Source organism: Octopus bimaculoides, chromosome 12 (assembly GCF_046866305.1).
Source record: "Octopus bimaculoides isolate indiv1 chromosome 12, ASM4686630v1, whole genome shotgun sequence".
In the NCBI taxonomy this organism is placed as follows: Eukaryota; Metazoa; Mollusca; class Cephalopoda; order Octopoda; family Octopodidae; genus Octopus; species Octopus bimaculoides.
In genome coordinates, this window is record NC_142939.1 from 50,088,606 (window position 1) to 50,114,576 (window position 25,971).

Here is a 25,971-nt window from a genome sequence, read left to right on the forward strand (position 1 = left end):
CTTCCTTCATCGGTCAACATGACTTGCTGTTATTTATTTATTTTTTTGTCCATCTTTTGTAGTGTTGTTATTAGTATTTTTCACAATGGTAGGAGAAGCGAGACAGAAAGAGAAAGGGAGAGGAAGCAACCGTAAAGTTTTTGTTTATTTTATTTTATTTTATTTATTTAATTTTTTTTTTTCAAATTTGTTTCAGATGAAAAAAATAAGAAAAAAGCAAAACACTTTGATATTTAAATCAAAATACTTCTGTAAAACTCTTGTCTGTTGTTATCTATAAGTATCATTATGACTTATTCTTTTCTCTTACGGTAGATTTTAAAAATTTATTTCACAGAGGACGAAACTTGCAAAAGTTTTTTTTTTCTTTCGTTCTCATAAAACAGCGGTAACAACGAATACTTTTTCTGCATATCTAGACAGGGAGGTAGATTTGAGCTTAAAAAAAGAAAGAAGAAAAGAAGCTATTTTAATATTGCAGCATCTATTTAGTTCAGCCTCTTTACGTTCCCAGTTCAAATCTAGCTTTATTAGACTTTCCTTCGGGGTTCGATAAATTCAATACCAGTAATATATTCTCGATTTAATCGATTAGTATAGGTGGGTGGAACACAATGAGTTTTTATTGCATTTTTGACTTTTTTTTTTTTACAAATACTCTTTACTCTTTACTCTTTTACTTGTTTCGGTCATTTGACTGCGGCGATGCTGGAGCACCGCCTTTAGTCGAGCAGATCGACCCCAGGACTTATTCTTTGTAAGCCTAATACTTATTCTATCGGTCTCTTTTTGCCGAACCTCTAAGTTACGGGGACGTAAACACACCAGCATCGGTTGTCAAGCGATGGTGGGGGGACAAACACAGACACACAAACACACACACACACACACACACACACACACACACACACACACAAACACACATATATATATATAACAATTAGAAAATGGAGGATAATATGCTGAACCCAACTACTTGCAGATGGTGTATCCCGTTGAATTCATTAATTTAATTCATAGCAAAAGTGACAAAAAAAGAAAGAAAAAGAAAGAAAGAACCAAAGCACAGGTGTCTATGGCAGGCTATGTTATTTTGCCAACCTGGTTTACATATAGAAGTACAAAGTACATAAGGAATTAGAGGATGAACAGAAGTTTAATCTTACAGCTGTTTCGGCCTAGTTTTAGCAAGCCCCATTCTATCCGAATATTCCTTTCTAGTGTAGCAATAATTGGGTACCCTCCCAGCAGTATACTGGATAGATACTATCCCTTAGTGGGTTGAACCCCCAACCCCTAACTCTCTCACGTTATATATATATATACATATATACAACAGGCTTCTTTCAGTTTCCGTCTACCAAATCCATTCACAAGGCTTTGGTCGGCCTGAGGCTAGAGTAGAAGACACTTGCACAATATGCCATGCAATGGGACTGAACCTGGAACCATGTGGTTGGTAAGCAAGCTACTTACCACACAGCCACTCCTGCGCCTTACAAAAATTATATCATCTAATCAGATGACTTTCTCTAAATTCATTAAATATATTATACCATATTCAGAACACTATTCCAGAAAATTATCACCGTTCTCTTTGAACATACGAAAGACAAATTTAGCTGGGGCAAAATAAGGTAAATTTGCCTCTAGCTAAACCGCTAAACAGATAAAAAGAATTAGAAGCTAATGCTAACTGATAATCACTAACTTTTATCATATGAATTTAGTTTCAGTTTGGTTTTTTGGCTCTAAAACTTTTAAAAACAGATCCCAAAGAACTAGCGTCTCATCCATATCTCCATGCAAGCTGCAATGGTTTTTGTGAGCATGTGGTTCGTACAATTTTCGTGGGTAGGAAGGAGGCAGGACATTTGATCGCAATATCTTATAACCATATTTTGTTTATAGAAATCATACATTGTGGTTTGACATTTGTTACTCGGCTGTTCTGAATTCATGGAGATATTGCTTATAATTCAAAGCCTTGTTATTAAACTTTTGAAAATAGTGACACAACCTTGATAGGTGACGCTTTGTAGTGGTGGTGGTGGTGGTGGTGGTGGAGGATGAATAACTGAGATGAGGGATGGAATGATGGTCACTTAATCACATTTATTTCAATTAGCTATTATACATTTTATTACATTATTTAAGAAAATAATTATTTAATAAATGATTAAATTAAATTAAGAAAATATGAAGTACGCCATAATAATTAATAATCTTGTATAATTTTAATTTGTGAATACCTTGTAAAATACTGCTCCATCTGTTTATGGCTGGCCAAGATCATCCTTCCCAGAGTGCGGCAGAACATCGACATTTTGCTGGGGGTTCAGCATCTTGATCAGGCTGATCAAAGTGGGGGACTCCGTTACATGCAGCTGTAGCATGTTTTCGAAAAACAGGTCTACAATCCTTCTGTCCCCCATAAACTGACAGACGCCAGTGTCAGCAGTTTGGGCAAATACCTCACCAATGCTGGGCTGGCATGCTTTCTTTGCACATGGCTGCAATGACTGGCTACCAGAAGATTGCCTGTGTTTCCCACGGGAAGAGCCGATCTCGATCCTCTCCTCAAACTGGATGGCATGCGCTGGGTGTTTCCTTTTGATACACAACTTCAAGTTGTAGAGGCTCGCCCCTTGTCCTTTGATGGTGATCTCCTTGGGCTGGCATGTGACACACCTGAAGTACAGGATTTTGGTGTTCCTCTTATCCTTTGACATAAGGATAAAGTGTGGAGGCGCAATGGCCCAGTGGTTAGGGCAGCAGACTCACGGTCATAAGATCGCGGTTTCGATTCTCAGACCGGGCGTTGTGAGTGTTTATTGAGCGAAAACACCTAAAGCTCCACGAGGCTCCAACAGGGGATGGTGGCGAACCCTGCTGTACTCTTTCACCACAACTGTTTCTGTTGTACCTGTATTTCAAAGGGCCAGCCTTGTCACACTGAATATCCCCGAGCACTATATTAAGGGTACATGTGTCTGTGGATGCTCAGCCACTTGCACGTTAATTTCATGAGCAGGCTGTTCCATTGATCGGATCAACTGGAACCCTCGACATCACAAGCGACGGAGTGCCAGCAAACAACAAGGATAAAGTAGTTCTCCAGGTGGGGGCCACAGGTTCTGAGACTGCTGGTTCTCAACCTGAGCGACCTCTGACTCACCCACAGCAATTGCAGACTCCTCAACAGGCTCTTCATCCTCAGGCCAAACAAAAACATCTTCACCTTCCATAATGATAAGCGATAACTTGATAAGCTGATAATGTACAATGCTTTCACTGACACTGTAAGATTGTCTGTAATGTGACAATGTTGTAACTGAACACAGCTCAAAACTGCAGAATTACACAATGCTTCTCAGCTAGCTGCTGCTGTGTCATCCGATCATGTCTTGTCATATGTACATGTAGTCAGTCAATAGCATGCCTGACGGACTCTTTGAGGCATAGCCACAACAGACAGGAACAAATGTATGAATTTTGTTTGTGGACTTAAAGTTAGCAAGAAGCTAATTGGTCCACCAACAGTTTCCAAAGTTAGCAGAAGCACTTATCTGCTAAATGAAAAGTTAGCTTCGCTAATTAGCTGTTAGCAGATTAGCGGAACTGTGCCCACCACTGTATATGTATATATATATATATATATATATATATATATATATATATATATATATATACACACACAGACATGCAGGAAGTAAATAGACACCTTAAATTTTCAAAATCTTTTATTTAATACGCAAAGCGAACAATTGAAATGTAATTGATAGGTAGGACTACATACTTTAGTTTTTAGTTGACATTCTCTTTGCAGTTTTTAATTCAGAAACTCTTTTTGGCATTGAACTGATGAGCTTTGTGATTGTCTCTTGTGGAATTTCTGCCCACTTTTCATGCAACAATCGAAATAATTCATCTTTAGAATGCCTAGACTCCGGTTGTTTGTTGTGATAAGGTTTCTATGGTTGGATGCCCTTCCTAATGCCAACCACTTTACAGAGTGTGTAGGGTGCCTTTTACATACCACCAACACATGTATGTGTGTATGTATGTATGTATGCATATATATTCTCTCTCTCTCTCTCTCTCTCTCTCTCTCTATATATATATATATATATATATATATATATATATATATATACACATACATACAATGCATATTCCAGTTTTAGACTAAGTGGACTGAGGGACACAGAGGTGTACTGATTAGGTACACAGAGTGTATCATAAAAAGTTACTAAAAAGGAGAACAAGACGAGCAGCAAGGTGCAACCACATTTTCAGAAAGTGCACATTTAAACATGTACCAGCAAAGAAATGTAGACATAAAGTACTTCTGTGCAAAAGAAGTCACCAAATTACAATAATGAGAGAAGACAATGCATTTTGATATTTCACTGGGAGGAAAGAAAAGTTCACTTACTGAATTTATATTCAACATTCTTGTGCTAGAAAATAAAGTGTTGACATTATGTAACATATTGCATATATATATATATGTGTTTGTATATATATGAGTGTATATATTTATATTTATTTATAAATGTATATGTATATATATGTATGTTTACGTATGTGTACGTATGTGTATATATATATATATATATAGTCTGTTAAAGTCTGTCATACCGGCCATGACGAAGGGAAATAGCCCTGAAACTCGAGTCGCCTTTATATATATATATTTATATTTATATATTTATATATTTGATCCTTTATATTGAACACTCAATATTTCATCTACATTCAATACTTTCTTTCATGGTGCCATCCATTTTTATTTTATTTTATTTTATATTGTATATTGTATATCATATTATATATTGTATATTCCATATTCTATACCCCACATTAGTTCTGCAGGAATATAAATAAAACATAAAAAACAGACAGTGTTGGAACTCTTTTAAGCAAAATAATATATTCCTCTATACACAATCATACAAAAAACCCCCACCTTTTTTGTATTTATTTTTACTCGCATATATATATATATATATATATATATATGTATGTATGTGTGTGTACACAGATATGTGTGTGTTAGTGTATACATACACTTCCCCTTTAATTCTTTGCTATTTCAGTGTTATTTCACATTAAAGACAAAACCTACTTAATGATTCAGTTTCACCCCAAGAAAATGACATTGGAACAAAAAAAAAAAAATTGAGAAAAAAAAAATGATGAAGAATAAAGCCCTTGGTAGTTTGTGTGAATAGGGAATAATGCTAATGACTGGTGAATAGATGATATAATGTTATTTCAGCAGATATAGTCACCCACCTGACATCTCCTAAATCTGACATGACATTCAAAAACAGATAAATGCTGAAAATTAAATTTCTGTTGTATTTTGTACGATACATTTTGGGAACTGTTGTCAGTTTAACCTCGTTTATTTTCAAATGAAATGAAAGATATATTTTATATAATTCAGTTTGACTAGACACAAAGCCTTTAGTTACAAAAGCTTCTGTGTTTTTTTCTTTTTCTTTTAATTTTTTTTATATCATTAGGCACAAGAACCTTTAGGATATTTGTATGAGGTGGCATCAAAAGGTTTCTGGACTAGTTCTGTAGCATGCCAACAGATGGCAGCACATGGTTGCGTGCACATTGAGAGCTAACTGTGACCTTCATGAAGCAGTTTGTTGAGTGACATCACTGCTTTGTGTGCCTTAAGTGTACTTTGATTGACTTTTATATGACTTGATTGACTTATATGTGCCTTGAGTGCCTTATATATCTTGAGTGCCTTATATTTCATGTTGCCTTATGTGTCAGGGTAAAGCATGAAGAAGCAACGAGGTAAAAGAACCTTAGAGTGTTGGTCTAGATGTTATTAAATATTTAGTTATACTCTTTTACGTTATAAGTTAAAATCCTTCTAGGGTTGATTCAGTATTTCATTGCTTCCAGATCAAAGAAATAAATTTCAGTGAACACTCTACAAATGACTGGTAATTAAAGCATAATTAAAACAATATAGTTTCTATTACATCTCTTGTTATGATATATATTTAGGGGCTGACCTGATAAAATATCAGCCATATAGGCGCAGGAGTGGCTGTGTGGTAAATAGCTTGCTTACCAACCACATGGTTCTGGGTTCATTCCCACTGCGTGGCACCTTGGGCAAGTGTCTTCTACTATAGCCTCGGGCCAACCAAAGCCTTGTGAGTGGATTTGGTAGACGGAAACTGAAAGAAGCCCGTCGTATATATGTATGTATGTGTGTGTATATGTTTGTGTGTCTGTGTCCCCCCAACATCGCTTGACAACCGATGGTGGTGTGTTTAGGTCACCGTAACTTAGCGGTTTGGCAAAAGAGACCGATAGAATAAGTACTAGGCATCCAAAGAATAAGTCCTGGGGTCGATTTGCTCGACAAAAGGCAGTGCTCCAGCATGGCCGCAGTCAAATGACTGAAACAAGTAAAAGAGTAAAAGAGTATATACTAAGGGTTAATTTATTTAGGTATATGGCATGCTTAGAAATTTGTGGAACTTGTGCCAATATTAAAAATTTTATTTTTTTTATTTCATGTCCATATGGATGGAGTCTATAGAATGTATTCAGTCACATTAATGCTTTTTTTCTCAAATGTGCAGAATTTGTAACAAGTGTCAGGAATCCGACATTTCATTGCTCTGGTTATCGATAAATAAGTATCAGTTATATTTTGGTGTTGAGTCAATCAGCTATTATACCACTGTCTTACAGATGTGTGACCTTGTTTGGACTCAATACTCTGTTTATAGATCAAAGACACCCATCCACAAAATAATTCAAGGACAATGGACCCAGGATGATAACGAGAGAGCTTAATGTGAATGATGACCTAGATATGGGGGAGGTGAACATATCCGCTCATTGACATTATATGAACTTTGCAGCAGGAATTCCAGGTCAGTCTTAAACCCACAAGTCAGATGAGTTCCACTAAATTCCATCTTGTCAAATGTAGAGTAATTTCAAAATGTTGCAGGAAGAGAACATTTTTAATATTATTATCGTTTACACCCAACAGATTAGACTTGGAAAAAATTCCTAACATCAGGCTATAAGTAACCTTAGATGTCAAGAACCTTCCTAAGTATTCTAGTTGTTCCTAATAATATTGTTTTCTGGAGCTGCGCTAAACTACATTTTATGCCTGTTTCCTCTATCCATCTGTTCAAATCTTTAGGAACAGTTCCTAATGTCTTTATAACTACAGGGATACATTTTACTCGCATTTTCCATAATCTCTGTAGACGGCCCTGCTTGATCTGTAGAAAAGGCGTAGGTAGAAACTCCATAAGATGTACCCAGTGTAAGCTATGGACACATAAGAGGTGCAACAATATCAAAGGAAGGCTAACTGGGAAGATAGTTTTTGTGTATGGCAAATGCTCAGGTGCAATAAACACTGAAAATGTGCAGAGAACAGTTTCCATCGCATTCCATGGGGAAAAACTACAAGTAGTTGATAGCTTCCATTACCTAGGTGACTAAGTCAGTAGCAGGGGTGGATGCTCTGAGAGCATAGCTGCTAGAATAAGAATAAATTGGGAAAAGTACAGAGAGCTCCTACCTCTGTTGGGAACAAAGTGCTTGTCACTTAGAGTGAAAGGCAGACTGTATGATGCCTGTGTGTGAACAGCCATGCTATGCGGCAGTGAAACATGGGCTGTGACTGCTGAGGACATGAAGCTAGTATGCTCCACTGGATGTGTAATGTCAGTGTGCATGCACAGCAAAGTGTAAGTGTCTTGAGAGAAAAGTTGGACTCGAGAAGCATCAGATGTGGTGTGCAAGAGAGACAACTGCGCTGGTATGGCCATGTGATGCATATGGATGAGGACAGCTGTGTGAAGAAGTGTTGCACTCTAACGGTGGAGGGAAACTGTGGAAGAGATAGACCCAGGAAGACATGGGATAAGGTGTGAAGCATGATCTTCAAATGTTGAGCCTCACAGAGGCAATGATAAGTGACTGAGACCTTTGATGATATGCTGAGATTGTAGATACGCTGAGATTGGAGATACACTGAGAAGTGAGATTGTAGCCATGGTCAATGACAGTGTCATTTAACTGGCCCATTAAAAGCACCCTTTTTGTGAAGACCTGTTGAGCCGAGTGAAATCGTAGTTGTGGCTGATGCCAGTGTCGCATAACTGGCCTATTAAAAGCACCCTTCAATCGTTGGGTGATATGCACTGCTTGTGAAGACCTGTTGAACTAAGTGAAATCATAGTCGTGGCCGATGCCAGTGCCGTCTGACTGGCCCCCATGCCAGTGGCATGTAAGAAGTACCATTCGAGTGTTGGGCCTCATGGAGACTGTGACAGGTGAGTGAGACCCTTGGTGATATACCATGCTTGTGTTGACCTGTCAAGCCAAGTGAGACTGTAGTTGTGGCTGATGCTGGTGTCAGGTCAATAGCACCCATGCTGGTGGCACGTAAAACGCACCCACTATACTCTCGGAGTGGTTGGCGTTAGGAAAGGCATCCAGGCGTAGAAACCTTGCCAAATCAGATTGGAACCTGGTGCAGCCCACCAACTTATCAGTTTTCACTCAAACCGTCCAACCCATGCCAGCATTAAAAGCAGACGTTAAACAGTGATGATGATGATGATGATACATATGTGTGCGTGAGTGTTTGTTCTCCACCACCACTTGACAACCCGTGTTGGTTTGTTTACGTCCACGTAAATTAGCAGTTTTTTTTGCAAAGAGTGATTGATAGAATAAGTATCTGGTTTAAAAAAAGAAAATAAATCCAGGGATCGATTTATTCGACAAAAAATTCTTCAAGATGGTGCCCCAGTATGGCCGCAGTCAAATGACTGAAACAAGCGAAATATAAAAGATAAATAATTCTATTTGTTAAAACTTTGATTCTGCTTGCATTTTGACTTATTCAATAAAATTATAAATTCCAATTGATTCTGCAAACAACTGGCTGTTTTTTCGTAAGAGAATTTGGTCACTAATTCCAAAATAACTTAGAAAGGAAGAAATAATTTTATATTCATCAAATACATACCATAACAATATACTTAGGGTGGGTTTAAAATCACTTCTAAACATTTCTTTGTTGTCCCCCAAAGGAAAATCTTCAGAAATATCTGTCACAGAGAAATAGCGAATAACGGGACATGACTCAACAAAATAACATTTTCTCTAGATGAGTAGTCTCCCATGATTATTTTATATTTTTAAGCTATAATGAAAGTGTGAAGGAAGGTAACTCTAGCTATTTTGTATCGGTCATCAAAATAACTGAACGACGAAATCCCGATTCTTCCTACAAACATTATTATTTGGTGAATTTAGGTGGCAAGCTGGTAGAATCGTTAGCGTGTCGAACAAAATGCTGAGCAACATTTCTTTCGGATCAGTATATTCAGAATTCAAATCTCGCCGAAAATATGTTTGCTTTTCTTTCGGAATCGGTAAAATACTGTACCCGTTGAGAACTGAAGTTAGACTGGGAAAATTTAGTGCAAATCTTAACTAGGCTCTTCCTACAACCTAACCTGAATGTTTGAAACAGATTGGACTCTGCTAAAAATACCCAAAGTGCCATGGGTGATGTTTTAAACTGGACAATTGACTAAGTTTACTTAAAAAAAAATCAAGGTGGGGTAAAATGATTTTGTTTTAATACCAGAACATGAAGAAGACATTACAAGTGAAGGGTTTCAACCACCTCAGTCAACCATCAAATAAAACAAACAAACATGTTATCTGAAATATACTCTGTATACTCTTCCCCCATCACCTAGAAGTATTTTGGAACTGATAAATTCTTTGATTTCTCCAATTGTAACTTTTAGGTTTCCTCAATGGAAGTAATGTTATATATATATATATTGCTCCCATTGAAGTGACTCTGGTGAACATCAGGAGTACAACATGCGTTGCAAAGGTGTATCTGGTGTAACTTCCACAATGTTACAGTTATATAAGTTACCCTGGTAAGAACCAGGTGTTCTGTAAATATTCTGATAAAACTCTCACAAACGTTGCCTTCCTGGCACTTGTGCTGGTGGCACACTAGAAAATCATTCGAGCGAGGTCGTTGTCAGTGCTGCTGGACTGGCTCTCGTGCAGGTGGCATGTAAAAGACACCCTTTTGAGCATGGCCGTTGCCAGTACTGTGTGACTGCCCCTTGTGCCGGTGGCACGTAAAAGCACCCACTACACTCTTGGAGTGGTTGGCGTTAGGAAGGGCATCCAGCTGTAGAAACTCTGCCAGATCAGATTGGAGCCTGGTGCAGCCTTCTGGTTCGCCAGTCCTCAGTCAAATCGTCCAACCCATGCGAGCATGGAAAGTGGACGTTAAACGATGATGATGATGATGATGATTCTGGTGAGTGTAAGGAGTACTGTAAATGTTGGTTTAAAAAATTTGGCACAAGGCCAGCGAGTTTGAGAGAAGGAATAAGTCAGTTACATAGACCCCAGTACTCAACTGGTACTTATTTTATGAACCCTGAAAGGATGAAAAGCAAAGTTGACCATGGCGAAATTTGAACTCAGATTGTAAGGACGGACGAAGTGTCGCTAAACATTTTGCCCAGTAGGCTATCAGTTCTACCAGCTCACCACCTCGAGCACTGTACATATTGTAAAGTTGTATATAACATAACTCCTAAAGTGTTAAAACATTAACATCAACAAACACCAGGTTTTCCTTTCCATACCTTACAAAGTTATTAGCCCTGAACAACTATTGACCCATGACCCTTCTGTTTATAGATTTATTGGGGCTATATTTATTACACAGTCAAGCAGTCTAGACCAGAGCTTCTTAAGGTGGGTGGTACCACTCACTTTGGGATGTTGTGTACTCACAAAGAGGAAGCAAATGTCAAGAGGGTACTATGGGGCCACTGTATTTAGAGGGCTGTGACCCTTCTTAGAAATAAAATTTTGAAACCAGATACAATATTTGTTATATTTTAATCATTAAAATTAAAAAAAAAACATTCTGGGTTTAAAATATGAAGAGAGCATTGTGTTATTAGTGAACAGAATATATTATTGGTGATGTATCAAGGTCCAATACTATTTCTTTATATAAGTTCTTATGTTCTTTAGTGGAGGCGCAATGGCTCAGTGGTTAGGGCAGCGAACTTGCGGTCATACGACTGCGGTTTAGATTCCCAGACCGGGTGTTGTGAGTGTTTATTGAGCGAAAACACCTAAAGCTCCATGAGGCTCCGGCAGGGGATGGTGGCGAACCCTGCTGTACTCTTTCACCACAACTTTCTCTCACTCTTTCTTCCTGTTTCTGTTGTGCCTGTAATTCAAAGGGTCAGCCTTGTCACACTGTGTCACGCTGAATATCCCCGAGAACTATGTTAAGGAGTGCTCAGCCACTTGCACGTTAATTTCATGAGCAGGCTGTTCCGTTGATTGGATCAACTGGAACCCTCGACGTCGTAAGCGACGGAGTGCCAACAACAACATGTTCTTTTGTAATTTCCATTAAAAATCTAATATAGTGGGACACTAGTCCAAGCAAATATCTAAATAGAGACACATACTGGCTGGGATAGCTTAAGAAAATATAGATAGTAAACTGCTGTGCCAAATTAGCTTATGTTTGATTAAAATAATCTGTTGTTATTTTTTTGTAAAATACGAGGGGTGGGTGTTTGTAAAATGCCATTCTGGGAAAAGGGACATTAAACTATAAATCGTTGAGAACCAATAGTCTAGACCATATCCTTCTAACAGAATATATTCCAACTTAGAATAATTGCCAGCCCTCTACTTGCAACAAGTGAAGCTAACATTAAAATACTGCTCAAATATTTGAGATTATGTCACACTCCTACACATACAAACATTCTAGACAACATCTCACTTATCCCCACCAAAACACATAATTTTGACAATTCTCTCATAGCCACTTATAACAACATTATATATAAAAAATCGCATTTTAAGAAGAACCTTTTGTTCCCCGCCCAAAGGAAAAATAAACTATGAAAATGATATGTTTTGGTTGAACTATAGTGAAAGTTTTGAGTGTTGTGTTGTGTGATAAAGAGTTTATCCAAATATTGCCTGTTTTCATGTGTGAACCTTTACTGTTAATAGTCTCAGTCAAGTGATAGGTTGTATGTTTGTACCCAGATATATATAGACAGCCAAAATGCCATGCATAAGTATTAATATATCAATGACATAATCTCATTATGCAATTATTCACACTATATAATATTCATAACAATGGTTCCGTATATTGTGAAAACACGGATTCCTGTAACTAAAGGTTTCTTCCAATTAGGTTTGATCCTATTCCACATCACCATAAAAGATGCTTCTCAAACCATGAGAGGTACTGTTGCAAAGATAGTACTATCATCACTCATGCCATTATCTTCGCTTATTTCAAGTGTTTCAAGTCTAGGCCTGGTTTAGTCTGCATGAGCCAAAATTCTGATCTCATTTCTTGTAATAATAGCAATGTCATTTTCAAAAAGCATCATGAAATCCCTCTTTTTGACACCACATCTGCTGTTCTGAGGAATAGGTCACAGTCAAGAGTGCACTGATCTGAGTTTATTTTTATTGGTGCATATAAGTATACAAAAGTCTGTACATGAGTACACACACACACATATGCAAAGGCATATTTAATTGCCAATTAATGCTTTTTTTCTTCCACCTTCTTTTCTTTCACTCTGCTGCACACTTTCTATTTTATATCTTCAGAATTGGTGGTTGAACTAGCAGCCTAGTCAGTTCATTTCTCCAGGGATGATGTGAATTCTGACTTACTTAACCAAGAAGGTGATAAGAAAGAAAGTGTTTTGGTCGCACATGCAAACACACCTACAGATCCATATCCCTCCTACACACACAGAGTCTCACATGCATAAGCTTATTGATAAACAACCATCATTATAAGAAAATTTCTTAATTTTGGTCAGGTGGTAAGTTTCAGTAGTTCTTGGCTGTATTCCATAAGAAATAGCTACTTTTTTTTAAAACTGAATATCATTTCCTGCTTTTGTATGAAGTTCACATATGCAACAAAGAAAATAATATCCCAACTGCAGCCATTCCAATATTCTTGATCTTTCTTCAATGAGATTCACTTGCACCAGGTCCTCTTGAATACTTTTATCACTTTAACCAATCTTAAACAAACTCACAACCTGTCACTAAGGTGATACAGAAATTTTGTAATGAACTCAAAGGATTCTTGTCACACAGATATGAACTTAGTTTTGTAAAGGCCATCGTTTAAGTCTCGCATTATTTGCTATCTTCTTCTGTTTTTTACTGAAACAGATGTCCTCCAGTTGTTTCCAATGAACCATAAGTGTCACCATCTATATAATTTCAGGAGTTGCCCTTGATAAAAATAATTCTGTTATCTTCTTCAGAACACCATGTTCATTATTATCTCTCAATTGTATTTTCTTTCTTGTTGTCTAGTGGTGGCTGCGTAACATTCTTAATCTTTTCTAAACAAGGTCAGGATCAATCGACACCAATTCAGATCCCATCGACCATGTATTTGTCATGTCATATGAGACAGAGTTCATTAAAAAATTATCATATTAACACGTGATCCTTTACACATACAGTAGCACACAATCAACTGCTTATAGAATAACAGTTGCCCTAAATATATACTTAATCAATTGAAAATATACAAAAAGAATACATCAACATTTATATATCTATGATATATTTACAATATGCAATTTTCACACTGTACATTATTCATAGAATTGGTTTCACACTTTACTCTGACACTAACATCATCACAGTGCATTTATTAAGTTAATTTATATTGCTGTCTGCATAAATACATACACATATGCTATAAGTTGGAGCATTCGCTGTTTGGTACTAAACATTTTATGTATTTCCTCAATTCATTGAGAGACTAGGTGACTATCAGTAAAGTAGCAGACAACTAAACAAGAGACATGAGGTTTATATATTGTTATTGCTGCTGTCTTGTATGTATGGCAGCTCAAATAACTCAGTCAGCTCAAATAACTCAGTCAGCTCAAATAACTCAGTCAGCTCATGTCAAATGGGAAACCTATTCCACCAAATTGTAAGTAGTTGCCACAGGCTAATACGTACTACCACAGGTTGGTATATTTTAGCACATGGTAGCGTATTGTACCACATGGTGGTATATACTTCCTCAGAGTGGTATATACTACTACCTGCTGGTACATTATACCACATAGGGGTAGCATATTCTGCCACACGGTGGTATATAATACAACTGTTAATAGAGGCAACACTGGAATTAATTAGTATTTTGCATTCTTGTTGTATTGGGTTCAATTCTTAAGTTGGGCAAATCTACTTGAGAAAGACTAACATCCTTTCAAAGTATTGGCAGAGTTGATCTGTTGCCTGATTTAACACCTCCCCCCTGGAAGTTTGATTGTCTTTAGGGGAGTCCACCCTGTTGCATGTATTCAGGCCAGGTCTCCAGTTTGAAGATACTTCCCTCCTTCCCACCTACCAGTCTCAAAGGCCCTGTAAAGGGTCATGGACATTGCTTTTCCTCCTGACTAAAACATTATAAAGAAAAGGGAAGAAAGATCTCCTATTGATTTGGCACAGTAGAAGCTGTAGATAAATTGTGTCTTAGAGGACTTTTGAGATTAGGAAGAAAAGATTACCTTAGATGAATGTTAGGCTTTGATATGACGAGCTTAATTAATTGACCAATTTCGGAATATCAAGATTGCTGAAGATCAAATGTCAAAGTTCAATGACTTCATTAAAATAGATAACTACACCCTTCAAACTGAAGTTCTGATAAAGTATCCCCTGTTTTGTAGCTTATCTGGTTTTGGTTTTGATTAACTAATTATACAAAGGAACTTTACAATCAACACATATGTTTGCTCTTCTTTTGAACAAATACCCAGCAAGAGATGAATGAATATTGCATTTTAAATCCCCTTCACTGTAAATCATCACAAGTTGAATGATTTGGAACGATATGATTTTTTTCCCTCTTGTGTCTCACTCCTTACCAACAGATGTTCATATCTCAATGTTCATTTCCTTATTCTACTGGTGCAACGTTGATAAATTATGGTGAGTCTGTTAAAGAGTTCAGACAAGAATAAAATGCATGAAATTAAAAGGATGTTCATAGGGATCACTATGACAGTGGGTTGTAATTTTATTTTAAAATTTTACTTTGTCCCTTACATAGCAATAGAAAATAGAGCTCTTATTATAATTATGGTGTCACTCAGCAGTAGACAGCCTATGATTTGTGGGTACAGACTGGATATATTGACAGGATATAGACAGAATATAATAGCCTTTAATTAACATCAATTAAGGTAAAATTTCATATATGTGTAGCAAGAATATTCAGCAACCACGTGTTGTGACTTGTTAGAATATTATCCATATGATCAATAAAATCTGTTCAATTTACAGATGGCAGACAAACAGTGAACAGATGTGAATGGTAGCTGACCTGAACTGATCACCACCATGATGAACGATCAGTGACAGCAACACAACAACAATCAGTTAATCTTTTACGACTACTACAATTACACCAAGAACAACATTGAAACTCTCTCAATATTTTGTCATTTGTAGTAATGACAGTTTTTGTTTTTTTGTGGAGCTTGGTAATCTGTAATAATGCTGGTAAAATTTAGTTCATCTTTGAACTTATCTGCATTAAGATCTGAAATGTAAGATCTTCTATACCTTGATGATGGAGGCTCATCTCATCCAATGTTAATACATTATTATAATTTTTTCTTTTTTTGGTGTACAAAAAGAATAAAAATTTGTGGCTGTGTGGTAAGTAGCTTGCTTACCAACCACTTGGTTCCGGGTTCAGTCCCACTGCGTGGCACCTTGGGCAAGTGTCTTCTACTATAGCCCCGAGCCGACCGAAGCCTTGTGAGTCGATTTGGTAGACAGAAACTGAAAGAAGCCCGTCGTATGCATGTATATATATATATATATTTATATATATATATATATATAAATTCAATAATAGGACGAATTCTTTTACAAGAATTTATCAAGTAGCTAGCGTGAAAAAACCTCATAAGGGAAAAAATTCATCATTTATTCCCGAAATATATATTTATATTTATATAAGGGTGTGAGGCGTTATTGTATAGTAATGCCCTTTATATAAATATATCTATATCTAAATATATATATATATATATATATATATATATATATATATATATGTATGTTTGCGTGTCTGTGTTTGTCACCCCAACATCGCTTGACAACTGATGCTGGTGTGTTTACGTCCCCGTAACTTAGCGGTTCGGCAAAAGAGACTGATAGAATAAGTACTAGGCTTACAAAGAATAAGTCCTGGGGTCGATTTGCTCAACTAAAAGGCAGTGCTCCAGCATGGCCACAGTCAAATGACCGAAACAAGTAAAAGAGTAAAAAAAGAGTAAAACTTCAAATAGATTTTAATTTTTTTCTTTGTACATATGTGTTTGTGAGATTTTATTCACATGTTTTCTCAAAAGTCAGTGCTAGAAAGGGAAATGAAATAATGTCTTTTTAAATGGTGCAAATTATTCTGTAGAGGAAAGGGATGATATTTAGTAAGAAGAGCAGCCAGTCCTTACTCTAGTTACTGTATATTTTTGCCCCTCCTCTCCACTACTGCTTAGATCCCCTAGATAGCAGAAACCATCAATCACTTCCAATGACCCTTCTGAACAGTTAAAAGACTTCATTTCTTGGTTGCTCTTACTGTTAACAACTCCCATGTATTTGTTACTTATGAAATCTTTCCTCTTTGTCAGCCTTTTCATATCATGCCTCATATTTCACATGTTAATTCCTTACTTTAGATACATGTTACAGAGTTCAAAACCAGTTCCTTTTCTCTATATTACATATGGACACTTCCTTGTTGGCAGTAGTGTCCTGAGCACTCTTGATAATAACAGCAGAACGACTTCGTGTTTAGCTTTGACGCTTGCCTTTCAGCTTTTTTACTTCTTATCCAAATGACACTAGTTGCTTGTCTACCGAAGTTGAAGTCTATCTGGTTGGTGTATTTGCCAGCATTGAAAATGGATGTTAAATGATGATGATGATGATGATGATGATGATGATGATGATGATGATGATGATGATGATGGTGGTGGTGGTGGTGGTGGTGGTGGTGGTGGTGGTGGTGGTGGTGGTGATGATGATGATGATGATGATGATGATGATGATGGTGGTGGTGGTGGTGGTGGTGGTGGTGGTGATGATGATGATGATGATGATGATGATGATGATGATGATGATGAATCTACTTCTATCTATCTATCTATCTATCTATCTATCTATCTATCTATCTATCTGCGTGTGTGTGTACATATATGTGGGTGCATATGTATGTACACACACACACACACACATGTAGTTAATGTGCACAAGAAATTGAAATGCACTGAAAAATCTCAAAAGAACATGTGACAGACTCATGACAATGATTTGCCAAATTTGGTCCTCTGTTAACTTATGGCAATAAAGTGACCAAATATGGTGCTACGTTAACTATTCTATATCTTCTACATGTAGAACAGTATCTAAATTCATGAACCCTAATACCTTTGAGTTTTTATACATTCAAGAATTTTGGGTAGATGATTTGTTTCTCTTTTTTTTTGGTTAGGAGAAAATATTTACTCTTTATAAGCTTTTTTTACCTACAGAGAAGAAAACTTTTAACTCTTTTGTTACCTATTGAAAAACATTACCTTCGATTTAATTAATTTTGAAAATGATGAAGAATTTCATAAACTAACTTTGTCATTATTAAGCTAGTATTTGAAACACTATAGATAGTATCCAACCAGCTCAAGTAGTTTTTTTCAACAAAGACATGGTGACAAAGTATTAAATAAAAATTGATTAATTGGCTAATTCAGCCCCTGACTGGATTGTTATGGTTGGACTATCTTTGGTCAGAGATCTACACAATTAGTGATAGCCTAAGGTTAAACAACAACAACAGCATTAATTAATAATACCAGATAAAAGTATGCTGTTGATTCTATTTTAAGCAGAGGTCAAACATAAAATATATTTAAGAAACGAGTAATGTTGTGTGTCTCTCTGAATATTCTCCTGTCATCACTACCAACAAACTGATTGATATGCATTTAAAAATAGGTTCATTTATTTCTAGAATATTCATGTTTGATAAGATTATCAGTTGAAGTGGGTTCAGAGGAGAAAGATAAAATAATTATTAATACAGTAATTACTAATAATTAAGTGGTTCTATCATCTCTTTTTGAGAATATGTGTGTGTGTGTGTGTGTGTGTACATGTGTGTGTATGTATGTATGCATATATATATATATTCATATATATATATATATATTTCGTATGTGTATTTCGTGTGCAAGATATATATAATCATCATCATTGTTTAACATTGATGATTATATATATATTGTATATACATATTGTATGTGTATATATATATATATATATATATATATATATATGCATATGAATATGTATATATACATATGACTATATATATATATATATATATATATGCATATGAATATGTATATATACATATGACTATATATATATATATAAATATACATACAATACCTATATACATACATGTGTGTGTGTATGTGTGTGTGTTTGTGAGAGAGGGAGAGAGGGAGAAAAGGAAAAAAGGCAACCTATATATTTATTACTCTGTTCAACCTAATCAGTCAGCATTCTCCATGTTTAATCATTTGAATCAGTCTCCCACACTCTACACAGAGGCTTTGTACAGATAATAGACATTTCTTTAAAACTGTAAGTAAAGACTTTATCCGGCTAATGATACATTTCTACTTTTCTTTTTTAAATTTTTTTATTTATTTCAGCACAGCAACGTTTGCTTTTAATTTTACCTCAAAAAAAGGTGGCTAGCTCGCAGAATTGTCAGCACGCCAGGTGAAATACTGGGCAGCATTTTGTCCATCTTTATGTTCTGAGTTCAAATTCTGCTGAGGTCAATTTTGCCTTTCATCCTTCCATGGTCGATTAAATAAGTACTGCTTGAGCACTGGGGTTGATGTAATCGACTTAACTCCTCCCCAGAACTTGATGGCCTTCTGCCAAAATTTGAAACAAATTTTTACCTGAAAATTGAGAAAACTTAAAACTGAACAGTAATAAAGTAAAGAGCTAACTTTTACTATTGCAGTTTAACAAATTAATTAACTCCTTTGTTTGATTAATTAACTACTTATTATAACGACATCCTGTTAATTGTTTCAGAGTAGGTCCCTATTTAGTGTGCTTAATGTAACATTTTCCTGCAGCATTCTAACCATGTGTTCATAGTACCGGTGCTGTGACCTCACAATGTGGAGAAGTAACAGATCAACCTGGAGAGATTCCCTGATGTCTAAGCTATGCAGCCTGCCAAGTAATGTTACTTAATAGTTCCCTATGGACCCTTTTGATTCCTATTTTACTTGGGTGGACTCCCCCATAGTCACTTGATGCTTAGAAATTAAATTATTTATAATTAAATATTATTAGGACTTGTATAAAAATTATAAAATTATTTTGTATATTGTGGATCTATAAACAATTTTATTGCACATAAACTTTACTGGTCTGAAGCACAATTTTTCATGGCCCCTGAAAAATTTTCATGAACCCCCAATTCACCAGTCCTCGGTCAAATCTTCCAACCCATGCTAGCATGGAAAGTGGACGTTAAACGATGATGATGATGATGATGATGATGATGATGTTTCCAGATTCTATATTTTATCCCCTTGTGTGATATTTGAGCAAGTGTTTTCAACTGTAGTCTTAGGCTGACCAATCCCTCTTGGTGAGTGGATTGGAAGCCCAACGCGTATATATTTATGAATATATGTATATGTAATTATGTATGCATGCATATACATACATGTATGTGTCTGCATATTTTGTATGATTATATTCCATGTGTGTTTGTATGATGCAGTTTGAGTGAAAGAACAGTGATGCTGTGTTTATATTCCCTGTAATTGATACATCCTGTAGCACTGTCTTTTAACCATTGCAATAAAATATCATTGAAAAACTATGGGAGGGAAGCAGCAGAAAGAACATCCAGCTGTAGAATTCTGCCTCAATAAGTCTTGCTGCAACTTGCACCATCAAGAAAAGTGGTTGTGAAAATGACAATGACAGCGACTATGACAATGATAAGGATAATGAGAATGATGAAGATACATTTATATACATCATCACCACAGAAGAAAATACAAACATTCTCTTCTACTCAAATGATGTAACACAGTATAGGTAATTATCTCTAATTTCAATGGTGTTAAGCAGATGTGAGACAGACATTCCCATGGGTAGTATAGGAGGAATTAATACTCTTATTTGTGATATTTCCAACTCTATAGAAGGTAATAACACAAGACATTTCAAAGTGATACCCAATTTGCCTAATATACCACTCATGAAACAAAAAAGATAAGCCATGACACTTAAAAAGCAATTATGAAACTTTTACATGTCTTCAATATCATTCCACTACTTCTGCCAAATTGCAACCCAAAATACAAAGAAGAATATACCTAATGTCTTTATATGTTTGTAAGGAAAGGATATCTCTGTTTATGATATGAAGGCCAAGATACTAAAATTTAACCCTTTTGGTACTAATCTGTCTGTGACCAACCCTGGTTCTATGGTACAAACTTTCTGTTTTACCATTTCTATACCAAGTTGCCTGAGACTGATCCTGGTTTCACAATACAAGCTTCTTGCTTCAAAGATATTTACTGTATTTGATGGCTTATAAGACACACGATTGCACAGGATGTACCCTAGCCTAGGCTATACTTTGTAAAATAAATTAGCACTGAAATAATGTTTTAATTCCTCCACTTACCTGTATAACTTTGTTATTACCGGTAATTCTAAGCAATTTATTGCATCCACATTCGATATAAACATACCGTAGGTGATTGCTCACCAATAGATGGCAGTACACGTTTTGTAAACATACATACTGTTTTGAGCGAGTTTTGATCCTACATTGAGTGCATTGGACACAAGGGGATTTTTAAAGCCATTTTTGGGTAAAAAAAGATGCGACATATAGGCCGTCAAATATGGTAATTAAAACTTCCCATCAAAATTGCATGTTAATTTATGTTCCAAAGACCAAATTAACAATGACCAAATTATTTCACTAAGTTCTTCATTATTTTACTAAATTCTTCATTTGTTTCATAATGAATTGAATGAAAGACAATGTATTCAACAAGATTATGGCAATGATAGCATTAAAAGATAACTCTATTCTCTTTGTACTCTTAGTTCTGAGTAAACAAACTGTTGTTTGCTCCCCCACCATCATCCTCCACTACACCATGTCACATATTTTTATTATTTTTAATATTTTTTTCTATTTCTTTTTCAGATAATCGAGCATTGTTTTTTTATTAGAAAGATGCATGATATTGTATTTGTTCCAATTGGTTATCTGACCAAAACTGTTGCATGGAAGAAATGGTTGCACCATGTAGTGAAAAAGTTGCGAAATTGGGAGTTGAAAGAAGGTGCTATAGTCTGTAAGAATGGCAATGTGATTGCTGTATCTCACCAATTTCATATCAACATGAATGAATTTAAGGTAAGACTTTTGTTATGGTGACAATATAAATCTCATATAATCAAAAGAAATTTAATAAAATCAATATAACTCTTATATAACCAATATAAGCTTTATAAGGTGGTGGTGATGGTGGAGGCAGTTGCTTATCTAACTGAGCCAAGGAAATTATGTTTCTTTTAGTTTTTCAAGTTACTGATGTCTGCTGGTTGCAAATCCTGACAGAAGTGTTGTCTTTTTGGGGGATGGAGTGGATCTGAACTGAAGGTTGTTAGAGGGCTGGGAAAAGTGTCTCGCCTAGCTTTGTAACAGTTTCACCAATTCAACAGCCAGTCTTAGAAGGGAAAATGAGGCTGATAAATGGTTTCCATTTTATGTTGAAAACCATTTCCATTTTTTATAGTATGGAATGTTCTGAAAAGTGTGAATGAAACAATTTCTCAGTTTAATACGACCTACCTTTATATGACACACTGCTAGTCAACAAAAACTATTATTATGAAGAATGACCCAGGAATAGTCAAGAAGTAAGGTGAAAAGATAGATAGATACAACCCTCTTAACTACGAAATAGCCTGGCTATGGAAAATGAAGGTGAAGATAGTGCCAATTATTATTTGGTCCTTGGGACAGTATTGGAAGGCATTAAGAGGAATATAAAAGAAATTGGAATAGAGTGCGCAGTAGAACTGTTACAAAAGGTTTGCCTCCTTGGCATGGCCAGAATAATCAGGAAAGTATTAGGTAGCTGAAATGAATGAATAGCATGGTATCGTAGGCTGTATGCAAGACCCCAGGAGCTCCAACAAAACCTGTGATAAAGAGAAAATAATAATGATAAGAATAATAATGACTGTTCCTGTTATTGTAGGTGCCCTTGGTATGATAAAAAGGGTATGCCAGAAACATCTAGATAACATCTCAGGAGAACCATGTCTCAGAGAAACCTAAAAGATTGTGCTGACAAGTACTGCCTACGTCCTTAGGAAAAACCCTATCAATTTAAATGTCTGTGTTGTATTACATGACAAAATTTTGCTACTGCCTCTGCCACTTCCCCTCTCCAAATTTTCAGTCATACTGTAACATCTCCTATCCTTCACTTGCCCAAGGATGCTGGGTGTGTCTCGGCAAGTGATTGTAACAAACATGAAGATTAAAAGTAAATAACAATAATGATAATAGTTTCAAATTTTGGCACAAGGGCAGCAATTTTAGGGGAGAGGATGAGTTGAGTACATCAACCCCAGCGTTCAATTGCTACTTATTTTATTGACCCCGAAAGGATGAAAGGTAAAGTTGATCTCAGTGGAATTTGAACTCAGACTGTAGTGATGGGCGAAATACTGCTAAGCATTTCGTCCGGCATGCTAATGATTCTGTCAGCTCACCACCTTAATAATAATAATAATAATAATAATATTAAATGCCCTCATGCAATATCAGGCAGTGGCTCTCATAGCTTCTGATCTTAACTGATTGGAAATGTTATCATGTACATTGTTTTGTTTTGGTATAAAAAGATGGGCTACAGCAAATATTCTGCTCAATACCACAGATTTTCTTGTCAGTTGTTTGACCTTAACCAGTTGAGCATATTCCTTGCTAGCTGACGATATGTGCATCTCTGATCACAAGCAGAAGTAGTGGAAGAGCATCATAGCCATGTGTTGAGAGGAATTCTTTGGGGTTTGGATAATTCACCCTTAGAAACATGGGTGTTTCATTCAACATCCTTAAACAACCCTTATTCAGAAACCTTTTGAGTGGGATGGGCTCAGCAACCTAAAAATAACTAATCTATTCCCCTCAAAATTTCTAGCCTCATGCCAAAATTTGAGATAATTATTATAATTATTTAGAATTGATGGTGAGCATAGAATGGGATACTTTTTGCAGTATTTAGCTGTATAACCTTGTTTTCTGAGTTGAAATCCTTCTGAGGAATCAGGGATCACCACTCTGAGCAGTAAAGGAACTTTGTAAAATTGGAATAATTTCCATCACATTTTGATTATAACTTGGGATGTAATTCTCGAGTAGAAAGTGAACCTGTGTTGCAGAATTAGTTTGTTTGGAAGTGTGTTACTGTTCTATTGACAACACACACACACATGCACATGCATGCAAACACACATACACACATACATACTCACACATGCGCACTTATCTGTCCTTCATATATCTGCAAGTATGTTCTTGTTAATACAAAAAGACAAACAGTTTAATATTTATATTTTTATTTCCATCCCCACCAAAAAATAAACAATGAATGAAACACACACACACACACACACACACCAAAAAAAAGAGCTTTTTAAATATATAAAAATAAAATTAATTAAAAATTTCAAACTGTTTATATTTTTTGTTTATTTGTTTTTATTTTAGGAAATAATTTGCTGTTTTGTTTATCAAGATGTTGAGATGGTTTCACTAATGGGAATAACATATTGCATAAAAAGTATTTCTGATTCTCAGCTAGTTGCCTTCAATGGCAAACATTATTTGATTGTCAGTCAAACAGAATCAATGTTTATATTCTTTAAATGTACCACAAGATTAAAAAGTATTTTAGTAGCAGACTGGTTGAAGAAAACAGCACAGAAAATTCAAGAAAGACATTACTAGATTGTTGTGGTCAATAGACGGTTTCTATCTAAAATAGTCCATTCAAGAATCTTAAAGTGTACCACAAGATATAAAAGTACTTTAGTAGCAGACTGGTTGAAGAAAATGGCACAGAACATTTAAAAAGACACTACTAGATTGTTGTGGTCAATAGATGGTTTCTGTTTAAAACAGACCATTCAGGAATTTTAAAGAGGATCACAAGAGATAAAAGTATTTTAGTAGCAGACTGGTTGAAGAAAACAGCACAGAACATTCAAGAAAGACACTACTATATTGTTGTGGTAAAAAGATGATTTCTATTTAAAACTATCCTTTCAACAATCTTGATGCATACCACAAGATTTAAAAGTCTTTTGGTAACAAATTGGTAAAGAAAACTGCTCTAAAACATGAGAATCTTCAGCAATAATACTACAGAATGGTTTTACTTCCAAGAACCTTTGATTCTACTGCAAAATGACAAAAGAATATTTTGGTTATAATCACATGAAAAAAGAATCATTAGGAAATATACTACAAGATGCGTAGTGATGAATTCTCTTGCACAAAGATTCTCTCCAGAATCTTCAAATAGACCATAATATTTAGAAGTACTGTGTTAACAAACTTTTCAAGGAAAATTGCCATGAAACTTTAGAAAGTCACTATAAGACTTATTGTATTCAGCCTGTATTTAAAAAAAAAAAATTCTTTCTGAAATAGTCAAGGTTTGATTGAAAATGAGAAAAATCTTATTTTTTCACTGAGCCTGACTAACTTGCATTAAGTCTTCAAGTATCTCATCTATATCTGGTTCACTTTGGAATTGTCAAGAGGTTAGACATGACCACAGTGTAAGTACTTCCATCATGCTCCAATATCATGGAAATACTTGAAGATAACATTGTAAGCTGATGAAACACACACTGATTTTACAGTGCTCCTTAGGAATGAGAACCCAGGTTTGAAATTCCCCCAAGACACCTGATGAAGGCTGGAGGGTATACCAGCTGAAACGTGTTAATAACAAACAAAACGAGGACAAATATCCGTCAAATGTAAATAATTCCTCATCTCTCAAATATAGACCTGTATCACTGGAGTCAGTTATCAACTAGGGGCTACCAAGATGGTCGTCCGACACCCTACTAGCTCAGCCGCTCCATCATGCTAAGAACCCCTTAATGATAGAATGAATTGCATGGTAGGGGTTAAAACCCCATTATCATCATAATGGTCACTATTGTTGTCCTCCTCCTCCTCCTCCTCCTCCTCATTACTACCACTACCACTGGCACTGTAACCATCACCCTCGTCATCATCCTTATTACCGCCCCCTCACCATCATCATCATCATCATCATCATCATCATCAGCATCTTCATTGTCATTATCATCATCGTAGTTGTCGTCATTATCATCATCATCACCATCATCACCATTATATTGTCAATGTCTCCTCCACCTCCTTTTCCTCATCAGTCTTTCCAGTCTCTGAGACCCTACAAAAAAAAGTCATGATTGCTTCCCTTTCATTCTTTGACAAGATTTTTTTTTAAATGTGGAAATCTTCAAACATGTTCACTGTATTGTCTACAATAAAAACCATGAATGATTTTCATTGTTTCAGTTAGAGTTCAAGGATTTTGAAGCTCATCTATGTCTATGCTGTGATAAATAAAATTTTATTTTATATCAAAA

The 25,971-nt window shown here is 35.8% G+C and overlaps 1 protein-coding gene across 2 annotated transcripts; it reads left to right on the top strand.

Annotated features, from left to right (window-relative positions):
* The first annotated feature begins 12 nt into the window (after window positions 1-12).
* Window positions 13-25,971, top strand: LOC106871226 (uncharacterized). Of its 2 annotated transcripts, none has more exons than XM_052972182.2 (3): window positions 13-131; window positions 21,467-21,679; window positions 24,050-24,427. In XM_052972182.2, exons 2-3 carry the CDS (start codon window positions 21,497-21,499, stop codon window positions 24,287-24,289), a joined length of 423 nt encoding a protein of 140 aa, XP_052828142.1. In that variant the 5' UTR covers window positions 13-131; window positions 21,467-21,496; the 3' UTR covers window positions 24,290-24,427. The 2 variants fall into 2 exon arrangements, with proteins under 2 accessions (XP_052828142.1, XP_014773063.1); XM_014917577.3 differs by lacking the exon at window positions 13-131 and adding an exon at window positions 18,751-18,840 and having other exon boundaries at window positions 24,050-25,971.